The 22,639-nt window shown below is 40.0% G+C and overlaps 1 protein-coding gene across 1 annotated transcript in view; it reads right to left on the bottom strand.

Annotated features, from left to right (window-relative positions):
- LOC145991475 (nose resistant to fluoxetine protein 6-like) overlaps positions 1-22,639 on the bottom strand; it is a 44,418-nt gene that overhangs the window by 3,933 nt on the left and 17,846 nt on the right. The window contains exons 5-13 of the mRNA XM_083127480.1: positions 11,239-11,316; positions 9,864-10,031; positions 8,252-8,345; positions 6,701-6,817; positions 6,089-6,254; positions 5,241-5,320; positions 4,298-4,393; positions 3,250-3,382; positions 866-1,040 (exon numbers count right to left, since the gene is read on the bottom strand). Coding sequence (XP_082983606.1) covers positions 866-1,040; positions 3,250-3,382; positions 4,298-4,393; positions 5,241-5,320; positions 6,089-6,254; positions 6,701-6,817; positions 8,252-8,345; positions 9,864-10,031; positions 11,239-11,316 — 1,107 coding nt within the window. The remainder of the gene's footprint in view (positions 1-865; positions 1,041-3,249; positions 3,383-4,297; positions 4,394-5,240; positions 5,321-6,088; positions 6,255-6,700; positions 6,818-8,251; positions 8,346-9,863; positions 10,032-11,238; positions 11,317-22,639) is intronic.

Raw genomic sequence — 22,639 nt, 5'->3', positions numbered from 1 at the left:
CGATAGAAGGTGCCCTCCGCTAAGGCGAGAGTCCAAGCACCCTAGAGGAGTCCCGCTCCGTCTTCGGGCCTTAGAAGGTGCTCTCCGCTAAGGCGAGAGTCCAAGCAACATAGAGAAGGTAAACTCCACCTTCTGGTGAAAGAGATAAAAGGCCCTTATAATATTTAGTTTCGGCTTAATCCCACCTAATAATGGGAAAGTATCTCAGTTGCTTTGTAAGAAACCGGTTGTAGTTCGAAATGTGTTTTTCCGTTTCCCTACTTGTATATATGTCTAGGATAATTTTAGTAAGATTAATGAGTAAGGTTCTAAAGGTACTTATTATTGTTAACCCTGGGTAGTTTTGTTTTTAAAACGTGTATCTATATTATTATTTTGTTAAGGAAATAAACTGGAATATAAACTTTCGTCACTTGTTGTTCTTTTGAGGTAAAAGCTATTGGTCCCATTTCATCTGAAATCTTTGGAGAAGCTCTTTTAACACCCGATCCCTGAAAACTATGGAGTCTCATCTCTCCGCTGAAGAGACAGTTAGCATTATGGGTAAATTTATGGACATTACGAAATGTTGTGGTTCTCCGCAACGCACTCGCCGTGCTGGTGCGTGTCTACGTCGACGACGGTGGAGTGGGGGCCATTCTAAGCGGAGGACTGTTGCAAATTTCATCATCAAATCATCGTCACGGTTAGCCAAAAGAGGCAAAAACTGACATTAAACCCTTCAAAGTTAGAACAAAATAATTATTATGTGGAGAAGTGACCGCAATATAGCGCAGATTGTACTCATGCAGAAATCTTAAACGGGCCCCCAATTTCAGCAGGTTACATTTGAATGTTTTTATAGATTCGGGACCCATTTACTTACCTCCGTACCCGATGCAAGAAGCCACAATCGCCCATATGTAAGCAGCCGCGTAGAGGAACCGGCTAAACCCTATATACAAGGCGGACACCACGGGGCCAAGGTTTAAGCAGAAGGGTCCGTAGAGAGTGATTCCCACAAGAAAGAGACTGATACTCCAAAGGAAGGTCCTGGATATCTGCAAGATAATGAACGTTATTATATTGTACAGTACACACACACACATCCACACTTTGTCATTTTGTTCATATTTATGTCGAGTGTTCTATTTGAAAATGCTGTGGGGACGGGGTTCAGAAATTCTGCTTTTAACTCTACCTAATACTTTTCACAGTCAATTAACACCACAGTAGCAATCATCCTGTAATATTGCAGGTAGGCTATATTTATTATAATCCACAATCGGTTTTTAAAATACTGATTTGTATTCATAGTTCCAGGATTATTACGTTTTCAGTAAAAATTAAATACGTCAAATATTTACATTGGCTCCCTGAAACTTCCCATTGGCTTAGTAGAAATTTTACTGTAAAATTTTTAATAAACTTCCAATTTTGGGGGGAAACGTTGCATGTGTACTTGTACTTGATGAAATATAGACAAAGTTATATGTACATATGATAATAATAATAATACATATTTTGAAAACATACTAGTATATTAATGAAGACTTATATGGGATATGAATCGCATGTGTGTGTGGATGGTTAATATATTATGCAATGAATATTTTTAATATAGTCTGTAGAAACGAATGTTGCAAACCTATGAGATTCTGGGCCCTGGACTCACAGCCAGTATAATCCTCTGTGGCAGCAGCGTAACTAACAAGCTCTGCGCCTCCCCGCAACTTGCAGTTGTGCGCCCCTACGATTTTTTTTAAAACTTTCTTTTCTAAAATATTAATTCACTTCTGCATTTATATTAGGTACTTACAAATATGAAAATACGTACATGTAATTTGAATCTATTTAAAAACTGGTACGAAAGGATTTAAGAGACAAACGGTAAAAAATTGTGTTACAATTACAAATGAAAATGCACTGTTACTACAAAAATTACCATATTGCTAAATGCCCATTACCAGTCCTCTGCGTTTTTTGATGGAAGCAAATTCTTGTGCTAGTTTCGTCAAGTCCAGTTTTCGAGCACGATCGCTTTCAATGCTTAGCAGCGTTCCTCTTATGATTTCAGTTGATTCTACATTCCGAAATGAAACAATTTCTGTAGCTATAGTGCAAGATCTTGTTCATATTTCTCCCATAAATTTGTAGCGACAACAACTATAAAAGAAACCTAACAACAGCATAATTTCACCAAACCTTGCTAGAACGGGGCGGTAAGTAGGAGCGGGGAGGGATGAAAACGTTTCCAGCACATTTCCTTGCCTGTAGTCTACCCTTCGGCGACGTAATCTATGACTTGAACCATTCAGCTAATGAAGGTTTTCTTCTAACCTGGAGATTCACTTTCTACTTTTCTAGTGAATAACATTTTCTGTTTGCAGATTTAGGGGCATAAAAATATAATGTGTTCAGTTGAAAATATACTTTAACGCCTAAATGAAAACTTTTGTGAACTATCGGTCTTTCTTCATTTATCATTCTTACTGCGCCCCCGAAGCTCGTGCACACCCCACGCCGCGGGGTTGTTATTTACTCCACTGCTCTGTGGTGCTTGCGTTGTGTTGTCCATACGTGCTTCTGATTTTCCCTTCATCCATTTTATCTTATCTCCATTCATCCCCTTCGTCGTGCGTGATTAGCCAAAAGTGGCAGAAATGCGACGTTAAATAAACTAAATCAATCAACCAGTGAAGAAAACAACACATAACTTCGCCAAGATAGAACATATATGCCCATTCGGTACTTGATGCATTTTACTATCACATTCAAGAAGGGGATGTCCTTTGCTTTACTAATCAAATAATCATCTATAATGAGCAGAACTATAGTGCACGAGACCTTAGAAAGAGCGTTTTGCGGGCTAACAGCAGACGTCGCTCGCACACTATTACTCTCGTGTCGTCTGCTCCTCAGCCGAACAAACAGACCGAGGTAGCAAGAGGCAGAGGTCACTCACCCTTCCAGAAGAGTGCAGCGAGCTAGCTGTGCAACCGGGCTCGCTCATTCGCGGACCTGATTGGTTCTCGCAGACACACCCCCATATTGTCGTCTTCTGTAAGCCCGCGAAGCAATCTTTCTAAGGCCTCCTGCACTATAGGTGATGGAATTTTAGAGGCAAACGTCAACTCATTCTCAACCACAATTTCAGGTGGAGGTCCATGTGAAAATAAGGAGTAATAAGCATTCTTCTTTAAAGACATGCCTACATAAGTAAGAAGTTTTTATGTGTAAGGAGTGGAAAAAAGTCCAAACATTTCGTACCGCGTTAATTTTTATTTCCTTGTCCTGCACCTTGAAGATTATCCAACCAGTCACCATGCCGATGGCGTATGGACCAAGCCTCCCCCAAGGCTTGTCGAACAAGGTGTCGAATTCAAGCAACTGCTCGTGTTGTCTGTAAAACACAAATTTTAATTATTGTATCTGATCTATGCGTTATGAAGTAAAATAAATAAAATATGAATGCTTTTATGCGATTTTAATATCGAGAAATGGAAATCTTGTGTATCAAAAATGTTATTTCTTATAATCGAAAAACGTTTAGTAACAATTCACGCAATTTAAATTTCCAATGAAAATACTCATTACGTAACAACATGAGATAGAAATATTATTTCGTATAAATTAACTACTAGAATACTGCACAGAATATCCATAACCATGAAGTATTTCAAAAGAATTTGAACAATATCCTTTGGAATACAAATGCCATTCACTTGTTCCTTGTTCGGGCAAATATTATTGGATAAAATATTGTTTCTTGAATGACTTTTCCTGTCATAACTGTTATTAGGTTCGGTTCCTGGTAAAGGCACATCAAAATGTTGGTCTAGTTCCGACTTACCTTTATATGCATATAAATTCCAAACTTTACCATGCCATACATGTATTTTAGTTTTGAGGCAATAATTCATTAATGATTAAAGATCTATAAATAAGTGTGCAACTAGTACTAAAATTTATACATTTTTGGAATGGGTTCTATGCGTTACTGAACATATCTCGAAAAGTTCTAAGTAGGCACTATTCATTATAGATTAAAGTTCGTGATATTCGTTAAGGGCAAATTAAATTCATTTTATTTGTGTTAGAAATTTCACTCGTACCTTTAAAAAAGTATTTAATTAATCAAGTGCAGTGACATGTCAATTACAAATTCGTTTACCAGTTACCCATTTCTCCGAAATCTTTGTTCAAATATGTTACAGCGCCAAATTAATTAAAACCTGAACCTTGTTTCTGTTGTTCGAAAACTAGAGAACTTAACTACCAAATCTAATTAATAAAAGCCGTCTGGATATTAACTTACCCTGGTTTGAGATCGTAAATGTAGGCAAAGTAGGAACAGCCTGCAAGCGCAGACGAGAGAATCACAACTAGAGTTGCAACAGCGAGGGAGAAGAATCTGTGAATAAATCATTGTGGTTTATAAACAATCCATTGACAGAACTTAGATAATTGCCATCAAACACTTATGAAATAAAAAGTTCGTCTTTTAATAATGCATAGGTATTGAGAGTCAAAATGCAACAGAACGAAGACACACATTACTACTGCTATAACATACTGGCAAAACAGTAAAAAATGTATAACGCATATGATATTATTATCTTCTATTAATGAACCTCCCCATTGGCGTATTGGTAACGTCGTTGCTTTGTAATCATGAGGTCCTGGTTTCGTACCCATTGGAGACCCATAGTGGTTCGGATTCCACCTTAAAGTGTAGATCCAATCCGGATTAGGTTATCTGTGCATAAATTGGACTTAAAACAACACCTCAATATCAACAATATATTTTATTAATAAAGATGTTGCTGTTATTTAGTAGATACTCCATTGAATTCATATAAAGTAATTCATGAAATAAAATATTGAATGCACTACTACAAATTTTGCAGACAATTCATTTAATAAAATGTCTGCTAAGTTTTATGGGTTGCAATGAAGAGACGAGAGAAATATCACAATTATGGTTTGCTTTTAATTTGAATGCAAGAACGCATCTTTGTTCTTAAGGCATAAATATAAATTCTGCTTTTACAGAATTTGTTTAACGTTTAACTGGTTGTAATATATTAACTGTAATAATAGTGGTAGTATAATATTTACATTTTGAGTGTAGTAGCAAAACCAGTGTTAGTAATTTATATTTATTTAGTCTCAAACACAACTGTACCCAAAGTAGCCTCGGGTCTAGATGCAGAGAAATATAAATGCTAGCATTCTAAGAACGTATGTCAATTACTTACTTGTCTGCTAACATTAACAATGCCAAGCCAAGAAGAAAGAATTGGAAATCGTTAGCCAAGTACCAACTCCACTTCATACACTGGAAAAGAAATTTATAATTTCACACGAACAGAAAAAAAAGAGTTAACATTTATACAGAATTATTTGTGAATATTAAGCAGAAACCATGTTCTAGTTTTGTTTGTCTGTTTTGAGCAAGTCTTAGAAGTCTCAAAGGTTAGAAAATTAGAGAGTGTTGAGGTAGGGCTCAACACATTGTTCATAATCGACTATAATTCGGCCCCCGTGTCGGAGTGGTTAGCACATCGCGTTACGACGCCAGGGGTCCCGTGTTCGAATCCTGGCCTGGGCATGGATGTTTGGGAGTGTCCATTCATCAATTTCATCATCTGATCACTCATTTTCATCTTCGTAAATTAGCCAAAAGTGGCACAAAAAGTTAAGTAAAATAAAGCAAATCAATCAATATTGGCCATAATTATCAACACAAGTCCCATCCGCTTCTACTTTTCCCATTTTCACGTACATGTTGATGAGAGGTTCAGCAAATAACAGGGTATGGAACTGGAACATGGGCAGATAACTCCCAAAATATATATCACCCACCTTCCTACGGATCATTCGTTCTTGTAATATTCTTCGTATCTTTACTATTCATACCTTCTCATATTTCGCTGAAATAATTTACTTTTATTTTTTCAAATTTTCATGTCGACACACACACACGCACACACATATTCATGCCTTACCCAGGATTCGAACTAGTAGTGCTACGCAGATCACTTAGGCCGGATGTGAGATGTAATAATGTCTAAGAAATTATTTCTGTATTATCAAATGAACTTACCATATCTTCTACCCTGAAGAAGTTCTGTATGTAGAACATGTTTCTCCACCAATATTTGGGACAAGTTTCTATGTCAGGAGTGTAGGGTTCGAAAGTCGCATTGTTGTAGAGCAGTGTGGAACTCCAGTACATAAGTAATAATGCAAACGCATACGGTGGTGTGAGCCTAAGTTAAAAAATAAAAAAAAAATACGTTTATTACATGTGTTACTAGGAGTATTATCTTACAAGTTACCATTTCCAAAAACTTGGATCAAGGGAGTCGACAACGGGGGGAATCAAATCTCTCAATTGATCCCACCACGGAAATTTTATACGTTCAATTTAAATTAAAAAAGGAAAATGCACAGGTTAATTTGCATTCCAACAAAATGACCAAAGGAAAATTTTGAGATAACTCGAAAACTTTAGTGTAAAATGCAGAATCCAAGTCAAAACCTCAAGTTTTCATATTGTAACCCACATATTATTATATGCTTATATTAATAATTGTTATTGAATTATTAGTAGTATTGTTTCTATTATTCAATTTTATATAAAAGGCCTGATCTACAAAAATCTATTAAAGGGCTGATCTATAAAAATTCTGACGACGTTGTTTTTTTACAGTACCTTAAATATCTACGAACGACCATCATGATGTATTCCTTGCAATATGGTATAATTCCTCTTTGTGTGTTTTTCGTCTTGGACGATTTGTGAAGATAGGACAATGTTAGAAGAAGACCACTGAAATAGAGAAACAATAACATCGATATTATTATGCTAGAGTGCAATAAATACTTTTTTTTTTATTATTTTAAATAATTAAATGTTGATTATATCGCAGTGCCTTTTCAAAAATAAATTAAACAACATTCTGCTTGAAGAGTTTCTCCTGACATGACACTTTAACTCAAATTGAAGTTCTACGATTTAAAGTAGACACTCCCGTGGCGGAGGGATTGGCACCTGGCGCTACGTCTACGACGCCAGGGGTACCGGATTCTAATCCCTTCCTTGGAATGGGCAATCTACATGAGTGTCTTTTCATCAATTTCATCGTGTCATTATCATCTTCGCGATTTGCCAAAAGTGGAAGCAAAGCGAAGTAAAATAAACCAAATCACTGAACCAAGGGGTTTATCGGCAATACAGGATTTTCAATCTATCGTCGAGTGTAAATGTAAATTTACCACCAAAATGAATGTTAGTTAAACATGGTCCTGTATCGTGCAAATGTAGGAGGTGGTAGGGATATTGATCGAGACGTAGCTAAGATATTGTATTTGGGAGAGGGATAAGATTGATGTTTTCTATCTATTAATAATAATATTCTTAAACTCTATATATCCCTCCTTTGAGCACTGCGTTTTTGGTTCACTGTTGATCTGAATTATTTAAACGTGGATATTCTGACCGATTTTTGTGTTGATATCTTCTGAATGATAGCAGGCTACGATAATACTTTATATTCCCTTATGTGTTAAAATCTTCCATGACCTTTCTCTGACGACGTCATACTTCCAAGCACTGTGGAAAATAAATGAATGGACTATGGGACCCGTATGTTAAGAGAGGAACATAAATTAAGAGTGTTTGAAAATAAAATCCTTAGAAAAATATTTGGACCTAAAAAGGATCAGGGGACAGGTGAGTGGAGAGGGTGTCATAATTTGTATTGCAGATATTATTAGAATAATTAAATCAAGAAGACTTAGGTGGGTAGGCCATGTGGCAGGAATGGGAGAGGAAAGAGAGTTTACAGGGTTCTTGTTACGAAACCTGATGGTAAGAGACCTGTAGGAAGGCCAGGACGAAGATGGAGGGATAAAGTTGAGATTGACTTATAGGAAAAGATTGGATTGATCTTGCCCAGGATATGGACAGATGGAAGGCTTGTATTGCTGCAGCCATGAACCTTCGGTTAGAGAGGGAATATCTAAGTGCTAATCGCGGAATACGTAGGTACAGTGGTTATCACGACTTGATCGGGTTTGTTCCTAGCCTTGTTGAGTCCTCTTGCTCACGACGGGAGGAGCAAGATAGTTCTCCAGTGGCGTACGGTACGTCAAACAACATTGAAACAAAACACCTATCGTCGTGGTTAGCCTATAGAGAGGTAAACAAATTATGTAAAAATAATAATAAAATAGAACTATAGATTAAACACCTGAAACGTACCTCAACATATAGAAGTTGTCCACTGCAAAAGTAGCGTTGATCATCCCCTGGTATAAAATATCTTTCTTGATTTTCTTTTCCATTATGCGATTTTCTGGAGTGCAAAAGAAACAAACAAATATTTTGTTTTGAATCATCGTAACAGTTTTCTTTGACAACCAATATAATATAATTATAATTCTATTTATCATCAGTCCCATGCGTAAGATTTTATGTACATTTAAAGTGTTAATATCGAAAGTGGTTCCTCTTACACATGTTATAGTATTATCAACAATGACAAACAAAGAGAAAATGTGATAATATAAGCAGTAGATAAAACTGCACATTACTTTACTTATTCACGATATGACCGACGCCATCTTAGATTTGCCACCTCAGTGGCTGAGCGCATTGAAGCAATGAAATAAGATTTTACCGCCACAGGTTCAGAGTTCAAATCCTAGCCTTGGCATGGGTGTTCCTTCCTGGATTTGAACTCATGGAACCATCGCCACAATTTGCCTGAGGCAGAAAAACGATGTGGAATAAGAAAATGTAAAGACTTGAATTACACGAGGTGCCAAAGTGTTCTTGAAATATACTCGCTATTTCGGACATCTGAATACTCAATGTTAGTAATATCAGTATTTGAAAAATGCGATAACAAGTAATTACGAGGCTAGTTTGAATAAAAATTAATAATAGTTTTGCTCGCGTAAAAAATCAGAAAATAAGAAGAAGGTTTTCAGTTTGACTCCAACTACAGTATACATACATACATACACAACATACATATGGATATGGGCCGCGGTGGTCCCGTCGGTAGGGCGTCTGATACGCGGAAGACCTGTGTTCGATTCCTGGGGTGGATGATTTCAGGTGAGAATTTTTTCAGCAATTTCCAAACATGGACATTGGCCTCCGCAAATTGCCTCCACAATCTACCCCTATATGCTTCAGGGCATGTTGCAAAGTACAGGAGTAACTTTATAAGCTATACATGTGTGTGCATTAGTTTATTGATACGAACAGTATGTGATTGATGGTCAGAAAAGGTTCCTAACATCAGTCAAATTCCTTCATTGTCCTTATTGTACTAAGAATCATCACACACACACCCACACACATACATATATGTATGTATACATAGAAATGAAAAAAAAGTTGTAATAAGTCACGCAACAGCCCGTGAGGGCCAGGGCCTACCTACCGACTGCCGGCCTCACTCCCGCCTGACGAGGTGGGAGATCATCCAACCAGTTACGGGGTGACGTGTGGTCAGCACGACGACCCTCTAGTCGTTGTTGTAGGTTTTGATGTATGTATGTATGTATGTATGTGTGTGTGTGTGTGTGTGTGTGTGTGTGTGTGTGTGTGTGTGTGTGTGTGTGTGTGTGTGTGTGTGTGTGATTCACAGCCAAGAGGTGAATGACTAATGATAATACAAAATGGACAAATTAATAAAAATAATGGAACATCGACACACTGGCTAGGACTTGAATCCAGAACTTTTGAGGCGGATTGTGGAGATCAGCCACCACTACAGAAGTACATCCATGCTGAGTTTCGATAAACAGGAATTTTCGTGTGGGTGACAAGAAGCCAATCACCGCCTGAGCACGTAACGTACCTGCATATGCTTGCGCGGACACCACAGTGTGGAATTCGATCAACCAAATCATGCACCAGAAGCGCATTCCATTTAACATCGTTATTTCCCCTTTGGCCGTCTGCAGGTTGAATATATTCTTCATGTTGGTCTTCATCGAATAGGATAGTAAGATTCTAGCCAAGAGCCCTGTAAGAATAGAATACAATTAAAAATAAGCCTATTGAGACAGAACCAAAGACCTTCCCTATTACATAGCCAATATCTCTCAGGAGCATGTGATGCAGTAAATTATAATCTGGGGAGTGCCAAACAACCTTCAAATGCTTAGTTCCAGTGACCATGCTAAAAGGTGGAACCAAAGGTTGAACCCTTTAACCCTGTAACCACTCAGTTTATAGAAAAATATTCTGACTACCAATGTACGCGGTGGCTCAGTCGGTAACGCGTCTGACTACCATGCTCAAGGTCCCGGGTTCGATCCCCGGCCGGTTCAAATCCGGGTACTTTTCTAAGGATGGAAGCGGCCCCGGCGCCCACCCAGCGTCGAATAACATGGGTACCTGGGGGAAACCCTGGGGGGTAAAGGCGGTCAGGGGCGTGATGCTGATCACATCACCCCCACTCACGACCGGGATCAAGAAAGTGTGGGGCGTTACCACCACACCCCCTATACGCCTTCATGGCGTGGTGCTATGCACAGGGGAGCGCTTTACCTTTTTTTTTAATGTACGCGTATAATGGCATTATTATTAAGTCAATATTTCAATATGAATGTCAATATTTCATTTTTAATTCTTAAACAGCATTTGGACGTGTCGTCTAATTATAAAATTAGTTTCGTTAGTTAAGATGAATGTAAGGGAGGTGGAAAACGGAGAAGGAGAGAGAGAGAGAGAGAGAGAGAGAGAGGAAAAAAGGAAAAGAGAAGAGAACAGGTCATGCAGAAAAGACAAAGGATGTATAAAAAGAGATGTGTGTGTGAGAGAGAGAGAGGGAGAGAGAGAGAGAGAGGGAGAGAGAGAGAGAGAGGGAGAGAGAGAGAGAGAGAGATGGTTTGCAGAAAAAGAAGCAGGGGTCTGAAAGAGGTAAATTGAACCATAGAGAGTTGGGACAAATAAAATGAAATGTAAACGAAAGAAAAGGGAATAAAATAGAAGCAGAAAACAGAGAGAGAGGGAGAGAGGGAGAGAGAGAGAGAGAGAGATGAATGAAGAGAGAGAAGGAAGAAAGAATGACAGACAGAGAAGAGAAAAAATGGATGAAAGGTAGAGAAGGGAGAGAGAGAGTGACAGAGAAAATGAATGTTAGACACTTGAACGTCTAACACCCATCTTTCATCCTATTCGAAACTGAAGAGTAACTGAATCTACAAAAAAGATGATATTAATATTACCTTTCTCAGTCGCATTGCTTTTGATTTGCAGCTCTCCGCTAGGATTTTGGCTTGTGTCCGAATTACATTCTGTTGTCTCTGCAATTGAGAACATATAATTATAATATTTCTAAATCAAAGTCGACGTAATGAAATTTGTAGAGTTCTCGAAACACGAATGTTCGTCACGTATTAACCTCAGAATTTTTGCCATTGACTGGCCATTTTATGTATCATTATAAACGTTTGTCACACAAGCACACAAATCAGTGGTGACAAATTCATTCTTGCGATAAGGACATAGTCTAAGACATAAATTACATCACAGCTTGCCCAAATATTCCTGGCATATTTGAAGTTTCTATTTTACTGCTATCTTTTGTACATAATACTTGTCTCTTTGTTAATATTCCTATCGGAATGGTTAGTACTGTACACTTCTGGGCATGGTTGTTCTTCTGACAAGGGAGGTTGTCTAAGTGTTTCCTCCGATTTCCATGAAACGTGGCAGGTGTATAGAGGGGCCCAAAGGTAGAAATACTTGCTTTTTGTTTCCGGTAAAATACTGTTTTAGGAGGTAAGAACCCTCCTCAAATGTCAAGATGAAGACAAATTGAAGTGGGGATATGACCCCATTGTCCCCCTCCGATTTCCATGAAACGTGGCAGGTGTATAGAGGGGCCCAAAGGTAGAAATACTTGCTTTTTGTTTCGGGTAAAATACTGTTTTAGGAGTTAAGAACCCCCCTCAAATGTCAAGATGAAGACAAATTGAAGTGGGGATCTGACCTCTGTGTCCCCCTCCGATTTCCATGAAACGTGGCAGGTGTATAGAGGGGAACAAAGGTAGAAATACTTGTTTTTTTTTGTTTCGGGTAAAAAACTGTTTTAGGAGGTAAGAACCCTCCTCAAATGTCAAGATGAAGACAAATTGAAGTGGGGATATGACCCCATTGTCCCCCTCCGATTTCCATGAAACGTGGCAGGTGTATAGAGGGGCCCAAAGGTAGAAATACTTGTTTTTTTTGTTTCGGGTAAAAAACTGTTTTAGGAGGTAAGAACCCTCCTCAAATGTCAAGATGAAGACAAATTGAAGTGGGGATATGACCCCATTGTCCCCCTCCGATTTCCATGAAACGTGGCAGGTGTATAGAGGGGAACAAAGGTAGAAATACTTGTTTTTTTTGTTTCGGGTAAAAAACTGTTTTAGGAGGTAAGAACCCTCCTCAAATGTCAAGATGAAGACAAATTGAAGTGAGGATATGACCCCATTGTCCCCCTCCGATTTCCATGAAACGTGGCAGGTGTATAGAGGGGCCCAAAGGTAGAAATACTTGTTTTTTTTGTTTCGGGTAAAAAACTGTTTCAGGAGGTAAGAACCCTCCTCAAATGTCAAGATGAAGACAAATTGAAGTGGGGATATGACCCCATTGACCCCCTCCGATTTCCATGAAACGTGGCAGGTGTATAGAGGGGCCCAAAGGTAGAAATACTTGCTTTTTGTTTCGGGTAAAATACTGTTTTAGGAGGTAAGAACCCTCCTCAAATGTCAAGATGAAGACAAATTGAAGTGGGGATCTGACCTCTGTGTCCCCCTCCGATTTCCATGAAACGTGGCAGGTGTATAGAGGGGAACAAAGGTAGAAATACTTGTTTTTTTTTTGTTTCGGGTAAAAAACTGTTTTAGGAGGTAAGAACCCTCCTCAAATGTCAAGATGAAGACAAATTGAAGTGAGGATATGACCCCATTGTCCCCCTCCGATTTCCATGAAACGTGGCAGGTGTATAGAGGGGCCCCAAGGTAGAAATACTTGTTTTTTTTATTTCGGGTAAAAAACTGTTTTAGGAGGTAAGAACCCTCCTCAAATGTCAAGATGAAGACAAATTGAAGTGAGGATATGACCCCATTGTCCCCCTCCGATTTCCATGAAACGTGGCTGTGTATAGAGGGGAACAAAGGTAGAAATACTTGTTTTTTTTTTTTGTTTCGGGTAAAAAAGTGTTTTAGGAGGTAAGAACCCTCCTCAAATGTCAAGATGAAGACAAATTGAAGTGAGGATATGACCCCATTGTCCCCCTCCGATTTCCATGAAACGTGGCAGGTGTATAGAGGGGCCCAAAGGTAGAAATACTTGCTTTTTGTTTCGGGTAAAAAACTGTTTTAGGAGGTGAGAACCCTCCTCAAATGTCAAGATGAAGACAAATTGAAGTGGGGATATGACCCCATTGTCCCCCTCCGATTTCCATGAAACGTGGCAGGTGTATAGAGGGGAACAAGGTAGAAATACTTGTTTTTTTTGTTTCGGGTAAAAAACTGTTTTAGGAGGTAAGAACCCTCCTCAAATGTCAAGATGAAGACAAATTGAAGTGAGGATATGACCCCATTGTCCCCCTCCGATTTCCATGAAACGTGGCAGGTGTATAGAGGGGCCCAAAGGTAGAAATACTTGTTTTTTTTTTCGGGTAAAAAACTGTTTTAGGAGGTAAGAACCCTCCTCAAATGTCAAGATGAAGACAAATTGAAGTGGGGATATGACCCCATTGTCCCCCTCCGATTTCCATGAAACGTGGCAGGTGTATAGAGGGGAACAAAGGTAGAAATACTTGTTTTTTTTTGTTTCGGGTAAAAAAGTGTTTTAGGAGGTAAGAACCCTCCTCAAATGTCAAGATGAAGACAAATTGAAGTGAGGATATGACCCCATTGTCCCCCTCCGATTTCCATGAAACGTGGCAGGTGTATAGAGGGGAACAAAGGTAGAAATACTTGTTTTTTTTTTTGTTTCGGGTAAAAAACTGTTTTAGGAGGTAAGAACCCTCCTCAAATGTCAAGATGAAGACAAATTGAAGTGGGGATCTGATCTCTGTGTCCCCCTCCGATTTCCATGAAACGTGGCAGGTGTATAGAGGGGCCCAAAGGTAGAAATACTTGCTTTTTGTTTCGGGTAAAATACTGTTTTAGGAGGTAAGAACCCTCCTCAAATGTCAAGATGAAGACAAATTGAAGTGGGAATCTGACCTCTGTGTCCCCCTCCGATTTCCATGAAACGTGGCAGGTGTATAGAGGGGAACAAAGGTAGAAATACTTGTTTTTTTTTTGTTTCGGGTAAAAAACTGTTTTAGGAGGTAAGAACCCTCCTCAAATGTCAAGATGAAGACAAATTGAAGTGAGGATATGACCCCATTGTCCCCCTCCGATTTCCATGAAACGTGGCAGGTGTATAGAGGGGCCCCAAGGTAGAAATACTTGTTTTTTTTGTTTCGGGTAAAAAACTGTTTTAGGAGGTAAGAACCCTCCTCAAATGTCAAGATGAAGACAAATTGAAGTGGGGATTTGACCCCATTATCCCCCTCCGATTTCCATGAAACGTGGCAGGTGTATAGAGGGGAACAAAGGTAGAAATACTTGTTTTTTTTTGTTTCGGGTAAAAAAGTGTTTTAGGAGGTAAGAACCCTCCTCAAATGTCAAGATGAAGACAAATTGAAGTGAGGATATGACCCCATTGTCCCCCTCCGATTTCCATGAAACGTGGCAGGTGTATAGAGGGGCCCAAAGGTAGAAATACTTGTTTTTTTTGTTTCGGGTAAAAAACTGTTTTAGGAGGTAAGAACCCTCCTCAAATGACAAGATGAAGACAAATTGAAGTGGGGATATGACCCCATTGTCCCCCTCCGATTTCCATGAAACGTGGCAGGTGTATAGAGGGGCCCAAAGGTAGAAATACTTTCTTTTTGTTTCGGGTAAAATACTGTTTTAGGAGGTAAGAACCCTCCTCAAATGTCAAGATGAAGACAAATTGAAGTGGGGATCTGACCTCTGTGTCCCCCTCCGATTTCCATGAAACGTGGCAGGTGTATAGAGGGGAACAAAGGTAGAAATACTTGTTTTTTTTTGTTTCGGGTAAAAAACTGTTTTAGGAGGTAAGAACCCTCCTCAAATGTCAAGATGAAGACAAATTGAAGTGAGGATATGACCCCATTGTCCCCCTCCGATTTCCATGAAACGTGGCAGGTGTATAGAGGGGCCCAAAGGTAGAAATACTTGCTTTTTGTTTCGGGTAAAAAAGTGTTTTAGGAGGTAAGAACCCTCCTCAAATGTCAAGATGAAGACAAATTGAAGTGGGGATATGACCCCATTGTACCCCTCCGATTTCCATGAAACGTGGCAGGTGTATAGAGGAGAACAAAGGTAGAAATACTTGTTTTTTTTGTTTCGGGTAAAAAACTGTTTTAGGAGGTAAGAACCCTCCTCAAATGTCAAGATGAAGACAAATTGAAGTGAGGATATGACCCCATTGTCCCCCTCCGATTTCCATGAAACGTGGCAGGTGTATAGAGGGGCCCAAAGGTAGAAATACTTGTTTTTTTTTGTTTCGGGTAAAAAACTGTTTTAGGAGGTAAGAACCCTCCTCAAATGTCAAGATGAAGACAAATTGAAGTGGGGATATGACCCCATTGTCCCCCTCCGATTTCCATGAAACGTGGCAGGTGTATAGAGGGGAACAAAGGTAGAAATACTAGTTTTTTTTGTTTCGGGTAAAAAAGTGTTTTAGGAGGTAAGAACTCTCCTCAAATGTCAAGATGAAGACAAATTGAAGTGAGGATATGACCCCATTGTCCCCCTCCGATTTCCATGAAACGTGGCAGGTGTATAGAGGGGCCCAAAGGTAGAAATACTTGTTTTTTTTTGTTTCGGGTAAAAAACTGTTTTAGGAGGTAAGAACCCTCCTCAAATGTCAAGATGAAGACAAATTGAAGTGGGGATCTGACCTCTGTGTCCCCCTCCGATGTCCATGAAACGTGGCAGGTGTATAGAGGGGAACAAAGGTAGAAATATTTGTTTTTTTTTTTGTTTCGGGTAAAAAACTGTTTTAGGAGGTAAGAACCCTCCTCAAATGTCAAGATGAAGACAAATTGAAGTGAGGATATGACCCCATTGTCCCCCTCCGATTTCCATGAAACGTGGCAGGTGTATAGAGGGGCCCAAAGGTAGAAATACTTGCTTTTTGTTTCGGGTAAAATACTGTTTTAGGAGGTAAGAACCCTCCTCAAATGTCAAGATGAAGACAAATTGAAGTGGGGATCTGACCTCTGTGTCCCCCTCCGATTTCCATGAAACGTGGCAGGTGTATAGAGGGGCCCAAAGGTAGAAATACTTGTTTTTTTTTTTCGGGTAAAAAACTGTTTTAGGAGGTAAGAACCCTCCTCAAATGTCAAGATGAAGACAAATTGAAGTGAGGATATGACCCCATTGTCCCCCTCCGATTTCCATGAAACGTGGCAGGTGTATAGAGGGGACCAAAGGTAGAATTACTTGTTTTTTTTTGTTTCGGGTAAAAAACTGTTTTAGGAGGTAAGAACCCTCCTCAAATGTCAAGATGAAGACAAATTGAAGTGGGGAATTGACCCCATTGTCCCACTCCGATTTCCATGAAACTTGGCAGGTGTATAGAGGGGCCCAAAGGTAGAAATACTTGCTTTTTGTTTCGGGTAAAATACTGTTTTAGGAGGTAAGAACCCTCCTCAAATGTCAAGATGAAGACAAATTGAAGTGGGGATCTGACCTCTGTGTCCCCCTCCGATTTCCATGAAACGTGGCAGGTGTATAGAGGGGAACAAAGGTAGAAATACTTGTTTTTTTTTTGTTTCGGGTAAAAAACTGTTTTAGGAGGTAAGAACCCTCCTCAAATGTCAAGATGAAGACAAATTGAAGTGAGGATATGACCCCATTGTCCCCCTCCGATTTCCATGAAACGTGGCAGGTGTATAGAGGGGCCCAAAGGTAGAAATACTTGTTTTTTTTGTTTCGGGTAAAAAACTGTTTTAGGAGGTAAGAACCCTCCTCAAATGTCAAGATGAAGACAAATTGAAGTGGGGATATGACCCCATTGTCCCCCTCCGATTTCCATGAAACGTGGCAGGTGTATAGAGGGGAACAAAGGTAGAAATACTTGTTTTTTTTTTTGTTTCGGGTAAAAAACTGTTTTAGGAGGTAAGAACCCTCCTCAAATGTCAAGATGAAGACAAATTGAAGTGAGGATATGACCCCATTGTCCCCCTCCGATTTCCATGAAACGTGGCAGGTGTATAGAGGGGCCCAAAGGTAGAATTACTTGTTTTTTTTGTTTCGGGTAAAAAAGTGTTTTAGGAGGTAAGAACCCTCCTCAAATGTCAAGATGAGGACAAATTGAAGTGGGGATATGACCCCATTGTCCCCCTCCGATTTCCATGAAACGTGGCAGGTGTATAGAGGGGCCCAAAGGTAGAAATACTTGCTTTTTGTTTCGGGTAAATACTGTTTTAGGAGGTAAGAACCCTCCTCAAATGTCAAGATGAAGACAAATTGAAGTGGGGATCTGACCTCTGTGTCCCCCTCCGATTTCCATGAAACGTGGCAGGTGTATAGAGGGGAACAAAGGTAGAAATACTTGTTTTTTTTGTTTCGGGTAAAAAACTGTTTTAGGAGGTAAGAACCCTCCTCAAATGTCAAGATGAAGACAAATTGAAGTGAGGATATGACCCCATTGTCCCTCTCCGATTTCCATGAAACGTGGCTGGTGTATAGAGGGGCCCAAAGGTAGAAATACTTGCTTTTTGTTTCCGGTAAAAAACTGTTTTAGGGGGTAAGAACCCTCCTCAAATGTCAAGATGAAGACAAATTGAAGTGGGGATATGACCCCATTGTCCCCCTCCGATTTCCATGAAACGTGGCAGGTGTATAGAGGGGAACAAAGGTAGAAATACTTGTTTTTTTTTGTTTCGGGTAAAAAACTGTTTTAGGAGGTAAGAACCCTCCTCAAATGTCAAGATGAAGACAAATTGAAGTGAGGATATGACCCCATTGTCCCCCTCCGATTTCCATGAAACGTGGCAGGTGTATAGAGGGGCCCAAAGGTAGAAATACTTGTTTTTTTTGTTTCGGGTAAAAAACTGTTTTAGGAGGTAAGAACCCTCCTCAAATGTCAAGATGAAGACAAATTGAAGTGGGGATATGACCCCATTGTCCCCCTCCGATTTCCATGAAACGTGGCAGGTGTATAGAGGGGAACAAAGGTAGAAATACTTGTTTTTTTTGTGTCGGGTAAAAAACTGTTTTAGGAGGTAAGAACCCTCCTCAAATGTCAAGATGAAGACAAATTGAAGTGAGGATATGACCCCATTGTCCCCCTCCGATTTCCATGAAACGTGGCAGGTGTATAGAGGGGAACAAAGGTAGAAATACTTGTTTTTTTTGTTTCGGGTAAAAAACTGTTTTAGGAGGTAAGAACCCTCCTCAAATGTCAAGATGAAGACAAATTGAAGTGGGGATATGACCCCATTGTCCCCTTCCGATTTCCATGAAACGTGGCAGGTGTATAGAGGGGCCCAAAGGTAGAAATACTTGCTTTTTGTTTCCGGTAAAATACTGTTTTAGGAGGTAAGAACCCTCCTCAAATGTCAAGATGAAGACAAATTGAAGTCGGGATCTGACCTCTGTGTCCCCCTCCGATTTCCATGAAACGTGGCAGGTGTATAGAGGGGAACAAAGGTAGAAATACTTGTTTTTTTTTGTTTCGGGTAAAAAACTGTTTTAGGAGGTAAGAACCCTCCTCAAATGTCAAGATGAAGACAAATTGAAGTGAGGATATGACCCCATTGTCCCCCTCCGATTTCCATGAAACGTGGCAGGTGTATAGAGGGGCCCAAAAGTAGAAATACTTGCTTTTTGTTTCCGGTAAAAAACTGTTTTAGGAGGTAAGAACCCTCCTCAAATGTCAAGACGAAGACAAATTGAAGTGGGGATATGACCCCATTGTCCCCCTCCGATTTCCATGAAACGTGGCAGGTGTATAGAGGGGGCAAAGGTAGAAATACTTGTTTTTTTTGTTTCGGGTAAAAAACTGTTTTAGGAGGTAAGAACCCTCCTCAAATGTCAAGATGAAGACAAATTGAAGTGAGGATATGACCCCATTGTCCCCCTCCGATTTCCATGAAACGTGGCAGGTGTATAGAGGGGCCCAAAGGTAGAAATACTTGTTTTTTTTTGTTTCGGGTAAAAAACTGTTTTAGGAGGTAAGAACCCTCCTCAAATGTCAAGATGAAGACAAATTGAAGTGGGGATATGACCCCATTGTCCCCCTCCGATTTCCATGAAACGTGGCAGGTGTATAGAGGGGCCCAAAGGTAGAAATACTTGCTTTTTGTTTCGGGTAAAATACTGTTTTAGGAGGTAAGAACCCTCCTCAAATGTCAAGATGAAGACAAATTGAAGTGGGGATCTGACCTCTGTGTCCCCCTCCGATTTCCATGAAACGTGGCAGGTGTATAGAGGGGAACAAAGGTAGAAATACTTGTTTTTTTTTTTGTTTCGGGTAAAAAACTGTTTTAGGAGGTAAGAACCCTCCTCAAATGTCAAGATGAAGACAAATTGAAGTGAGGATATGACCCCATTGTCCCCCTCCGATTTCCATGAAACGTGGCAGGTGTATAGAGGGGCCCAAAGGTAGAAATACTTGCTTTTTGTTTCCGGTAAAAAACTGTTTTAGGAGGTAAGAACCCTCCTCAAATGTCAAGATGAAGACAAATTGAAGTGGGGATATGACCCCATTGTCCCCCTCCGATTTCCATGAAACGTGGCAGGTGTATAGAGGAGAACAAAGGTAGAAATACTTGTTTTTTTTGTTTCGGGTAAAAAACTGTTTTAGGAGGTAAGAACCCTCCTCAAATGTCAAGATGAAGACAAATTGAAGTGGGGATATGACCCCATTGTCCCCCTCCGATTTCCATGAAACGTGGCAGGTGTATAGAGGAGAACAAAGGTAGAAATACTTGTTTTTTTTTGTTTCGGGTAAAAAACTGTTTTAGGAGGTAAGAACCCTCCTCAAATGTCAAGATGAAGACAAATTGAAGTGAGGATATGACCCCATTGTCCCCCTCCGATTTCCATGAAACGTGGCAGGTGTATAGAGGGGCCCAAAGGTAGAAATACTTGCTTCTTGTTCCCGGTAAAAAACTGTTTTAGGAGGTAAGACCCCTCCTCAAATGTCAAGATGAAGACAAATTGAAATGGGGATATGACCCCATTGTCCCCCTCCGATTTCCATGAAACTTGGCAGGTGTATAGAGGGGCCCAAAGGAAGAAATACGTGTTTTTGTGTTTCAGCTAAAAAATTGTTTTAGGAGGTAAGAACCCTCCTCAAATGTCAAGATGAAGACAAATTGAAGTGGGGATATGACCCCATTGTCCCCTTCCGATTTCCATGAAACGTGGCAGGTGTATAGAGGGGCCCAAAGGTAGAAATACTTGCTTTTTGTTTCCGGTAAAATACTGTTTTAGGAGGTAAGAACCCTCCTCAAATGTCAAGATGAAGACAAATTGAAGTCGGGATCTGACCTCTGTGTCCCCCTCCGATTTCCATGAAACGTGGCAGGTGTATAGAGGGGAACAAAGGTAGAAATACTTGTTTTTTTTTGTTTCGGGTAAAAAACTGTTTTAGGAGGTAAGAACCCTCCTCAAATGTCAAGATGAAGACAAATTGAAGTGAGGATATGACCCCATTGTCCCCCTCCGATTTCCATGAAACGTGGCAGGTGTATAGAGGGGCCCAAAAGTAGAAATACTTGCTTTTTGTTTCCGGTAAAAAACTGTTTTAGGAGGTAAGAACCCTCCTCAAATGTCAAGATGAAGACAAATTGAAGTGGGGATATGACCCCATTGTCCCCCTCCGATTTCCATGAAACGTGGCAGGTGTATAGAGGGGAGCAAAGGTAGAAATACTTGTTTTTTTTGTTTCGGGTAAAAAACTGTTTTAGGAGGTAAGAACCCTCCTCAAATGTCAAGATGAAGACAAATTGAAGTGAGGATATGACCCCATTGTCCCCCTCCGATTTCCATGAAACGTGGCAGGTGTATAGAGGGGCCCAAAGGTAGAAATACTTGTTTTTTTTTGTTTCGGGTAAAAAACTGTTTTAGGAGGTAAGAACCCTCCTCAAATGTCAAGATGAAGACAAATTGAAGTGGGGATATGACCCCATTGTCCCCCTCCGATTTCCATGAAACGTGGCAGGTGTATAGAGGGGCCCAAAGGTAGAAATACTTGCTTTTTGTTTCGGGTAAAATACTGTTTTAGGAGGTAAGAACCCTCCTCAAATGTCAAGATGAAGACAAATTGAAGTGGGGATCTGACCTCTGTGTCCCCCTCCGATTTCCATGAAACGTGGCAGGTGTATAGAGGGGAACAAAGGTAGAAATACTTGTTTTTTTTGTTTCGGGTAAAAAACTGTTTTAGGAGGTAAGAACCCTCCTCAAATGTCAAGATGAAGACAAATTGAAGTGAGGATATGACCCCATTGTCCCCCTCCGATTTCCATGAAACGTGGCAGGTGTATAGAGGGGCCCAAAGGTAGAAATACTTGCTTTTTGTTTCCGGTAAAAAACTGTTTTAGGAGGTAAGAACCCTCCTCAAATGTCAAGATGAAGACAAATTGAAGTGGGGATATGACCCCATTGTCCCCCTCCGATTTCCATGAAACGTGGCAGGTGTATAGAGGAGAACAAAGGTAGAAATACTTGTTTTTTTTGTTTCGGGTAAAAAACTGTTTTAGGAGGTAAGAACCCTCCTCAAATGTCAAGATGAAGACAAATTGAAGTGGGGATATGACCCCATTGTCCCCCTCCGATTTCCATGAAACGTGGCAGGTGTATAGAGGAGAACAAAGGTAGAAATACTTGTTTTTTTTTGTTTCGGGTAAAAAACTGTTTTAGGAGGTAAGAACCCTCCTCAAATGTCAAGATGAAGACAAATTGAAGTGAGGATATGACCCCATTGTCCCCCTCCGATTTCCATGAAACGTGGCAGGTGTATAGAGGGGCCCAAAGGTAGAAATACTTGCTTCTTGTTCCCGGTAAAAAACTGTTTTAGGAGGTAAGACCCCTCCTCAAATGTCAAGATGAAGACAAATTGAAATGGGGATATGACCCCATTGTCCCCCTCCGATTTCCATGAAACTTGGCAGGTGTATAGAGGGGCCCAAAGGAAGAAATACGTGTTTTTGTGTTTCAGCTAAAAAATTGTTTTAGGGGCCAACCCCCCCCCCCCCTCAAATGTCAATATGAGAAGAAATAGAAGTGGGGATCTGCCCCGAAACCATGTAAATATGGCATAGGAAGAACACGCACATATACTTGGAACACACACAGCACAGAGCTGTGTTTGCCAGTGATATACACTTCATATCTCAAGTGCCCCACTTGTGTATCTGCCAGTACCATTAGCACAGAACTTCAACCGCCATCGTCCTTCACGATAGCACTTGCGTTTGGTACCGAGTATCCTACAGTTATGTGCTGTGTGTGTTCCAATATATGTGCCTGTTCTTCCTATGCCATTTTTACGTGGTTTCGGGGTCAGATCCATACTTCAATTTCTCCTTATCTTGACATTTGA

Source organism: Lepisma saccharinum, chromosome 8, assembly GCF_977018435.1.
Source record: "Lepisma saccharinum chromosome 8, izLepSacc3.1, whole genome shotgun sequence".
Classification (NCBI taxonomy): domain Eukaryota; kingdom Metazoa; phylum Arthropoda; class Insecta; order Zygentoma; family Lepismatidae; genus Lepisma; species Lepisma saccharinum.
The sequence above is the reverse complement of the archived record's forward strand: the minus strand, read 5'-3'. Positions and strand labels throughout refer to the sequence as shown.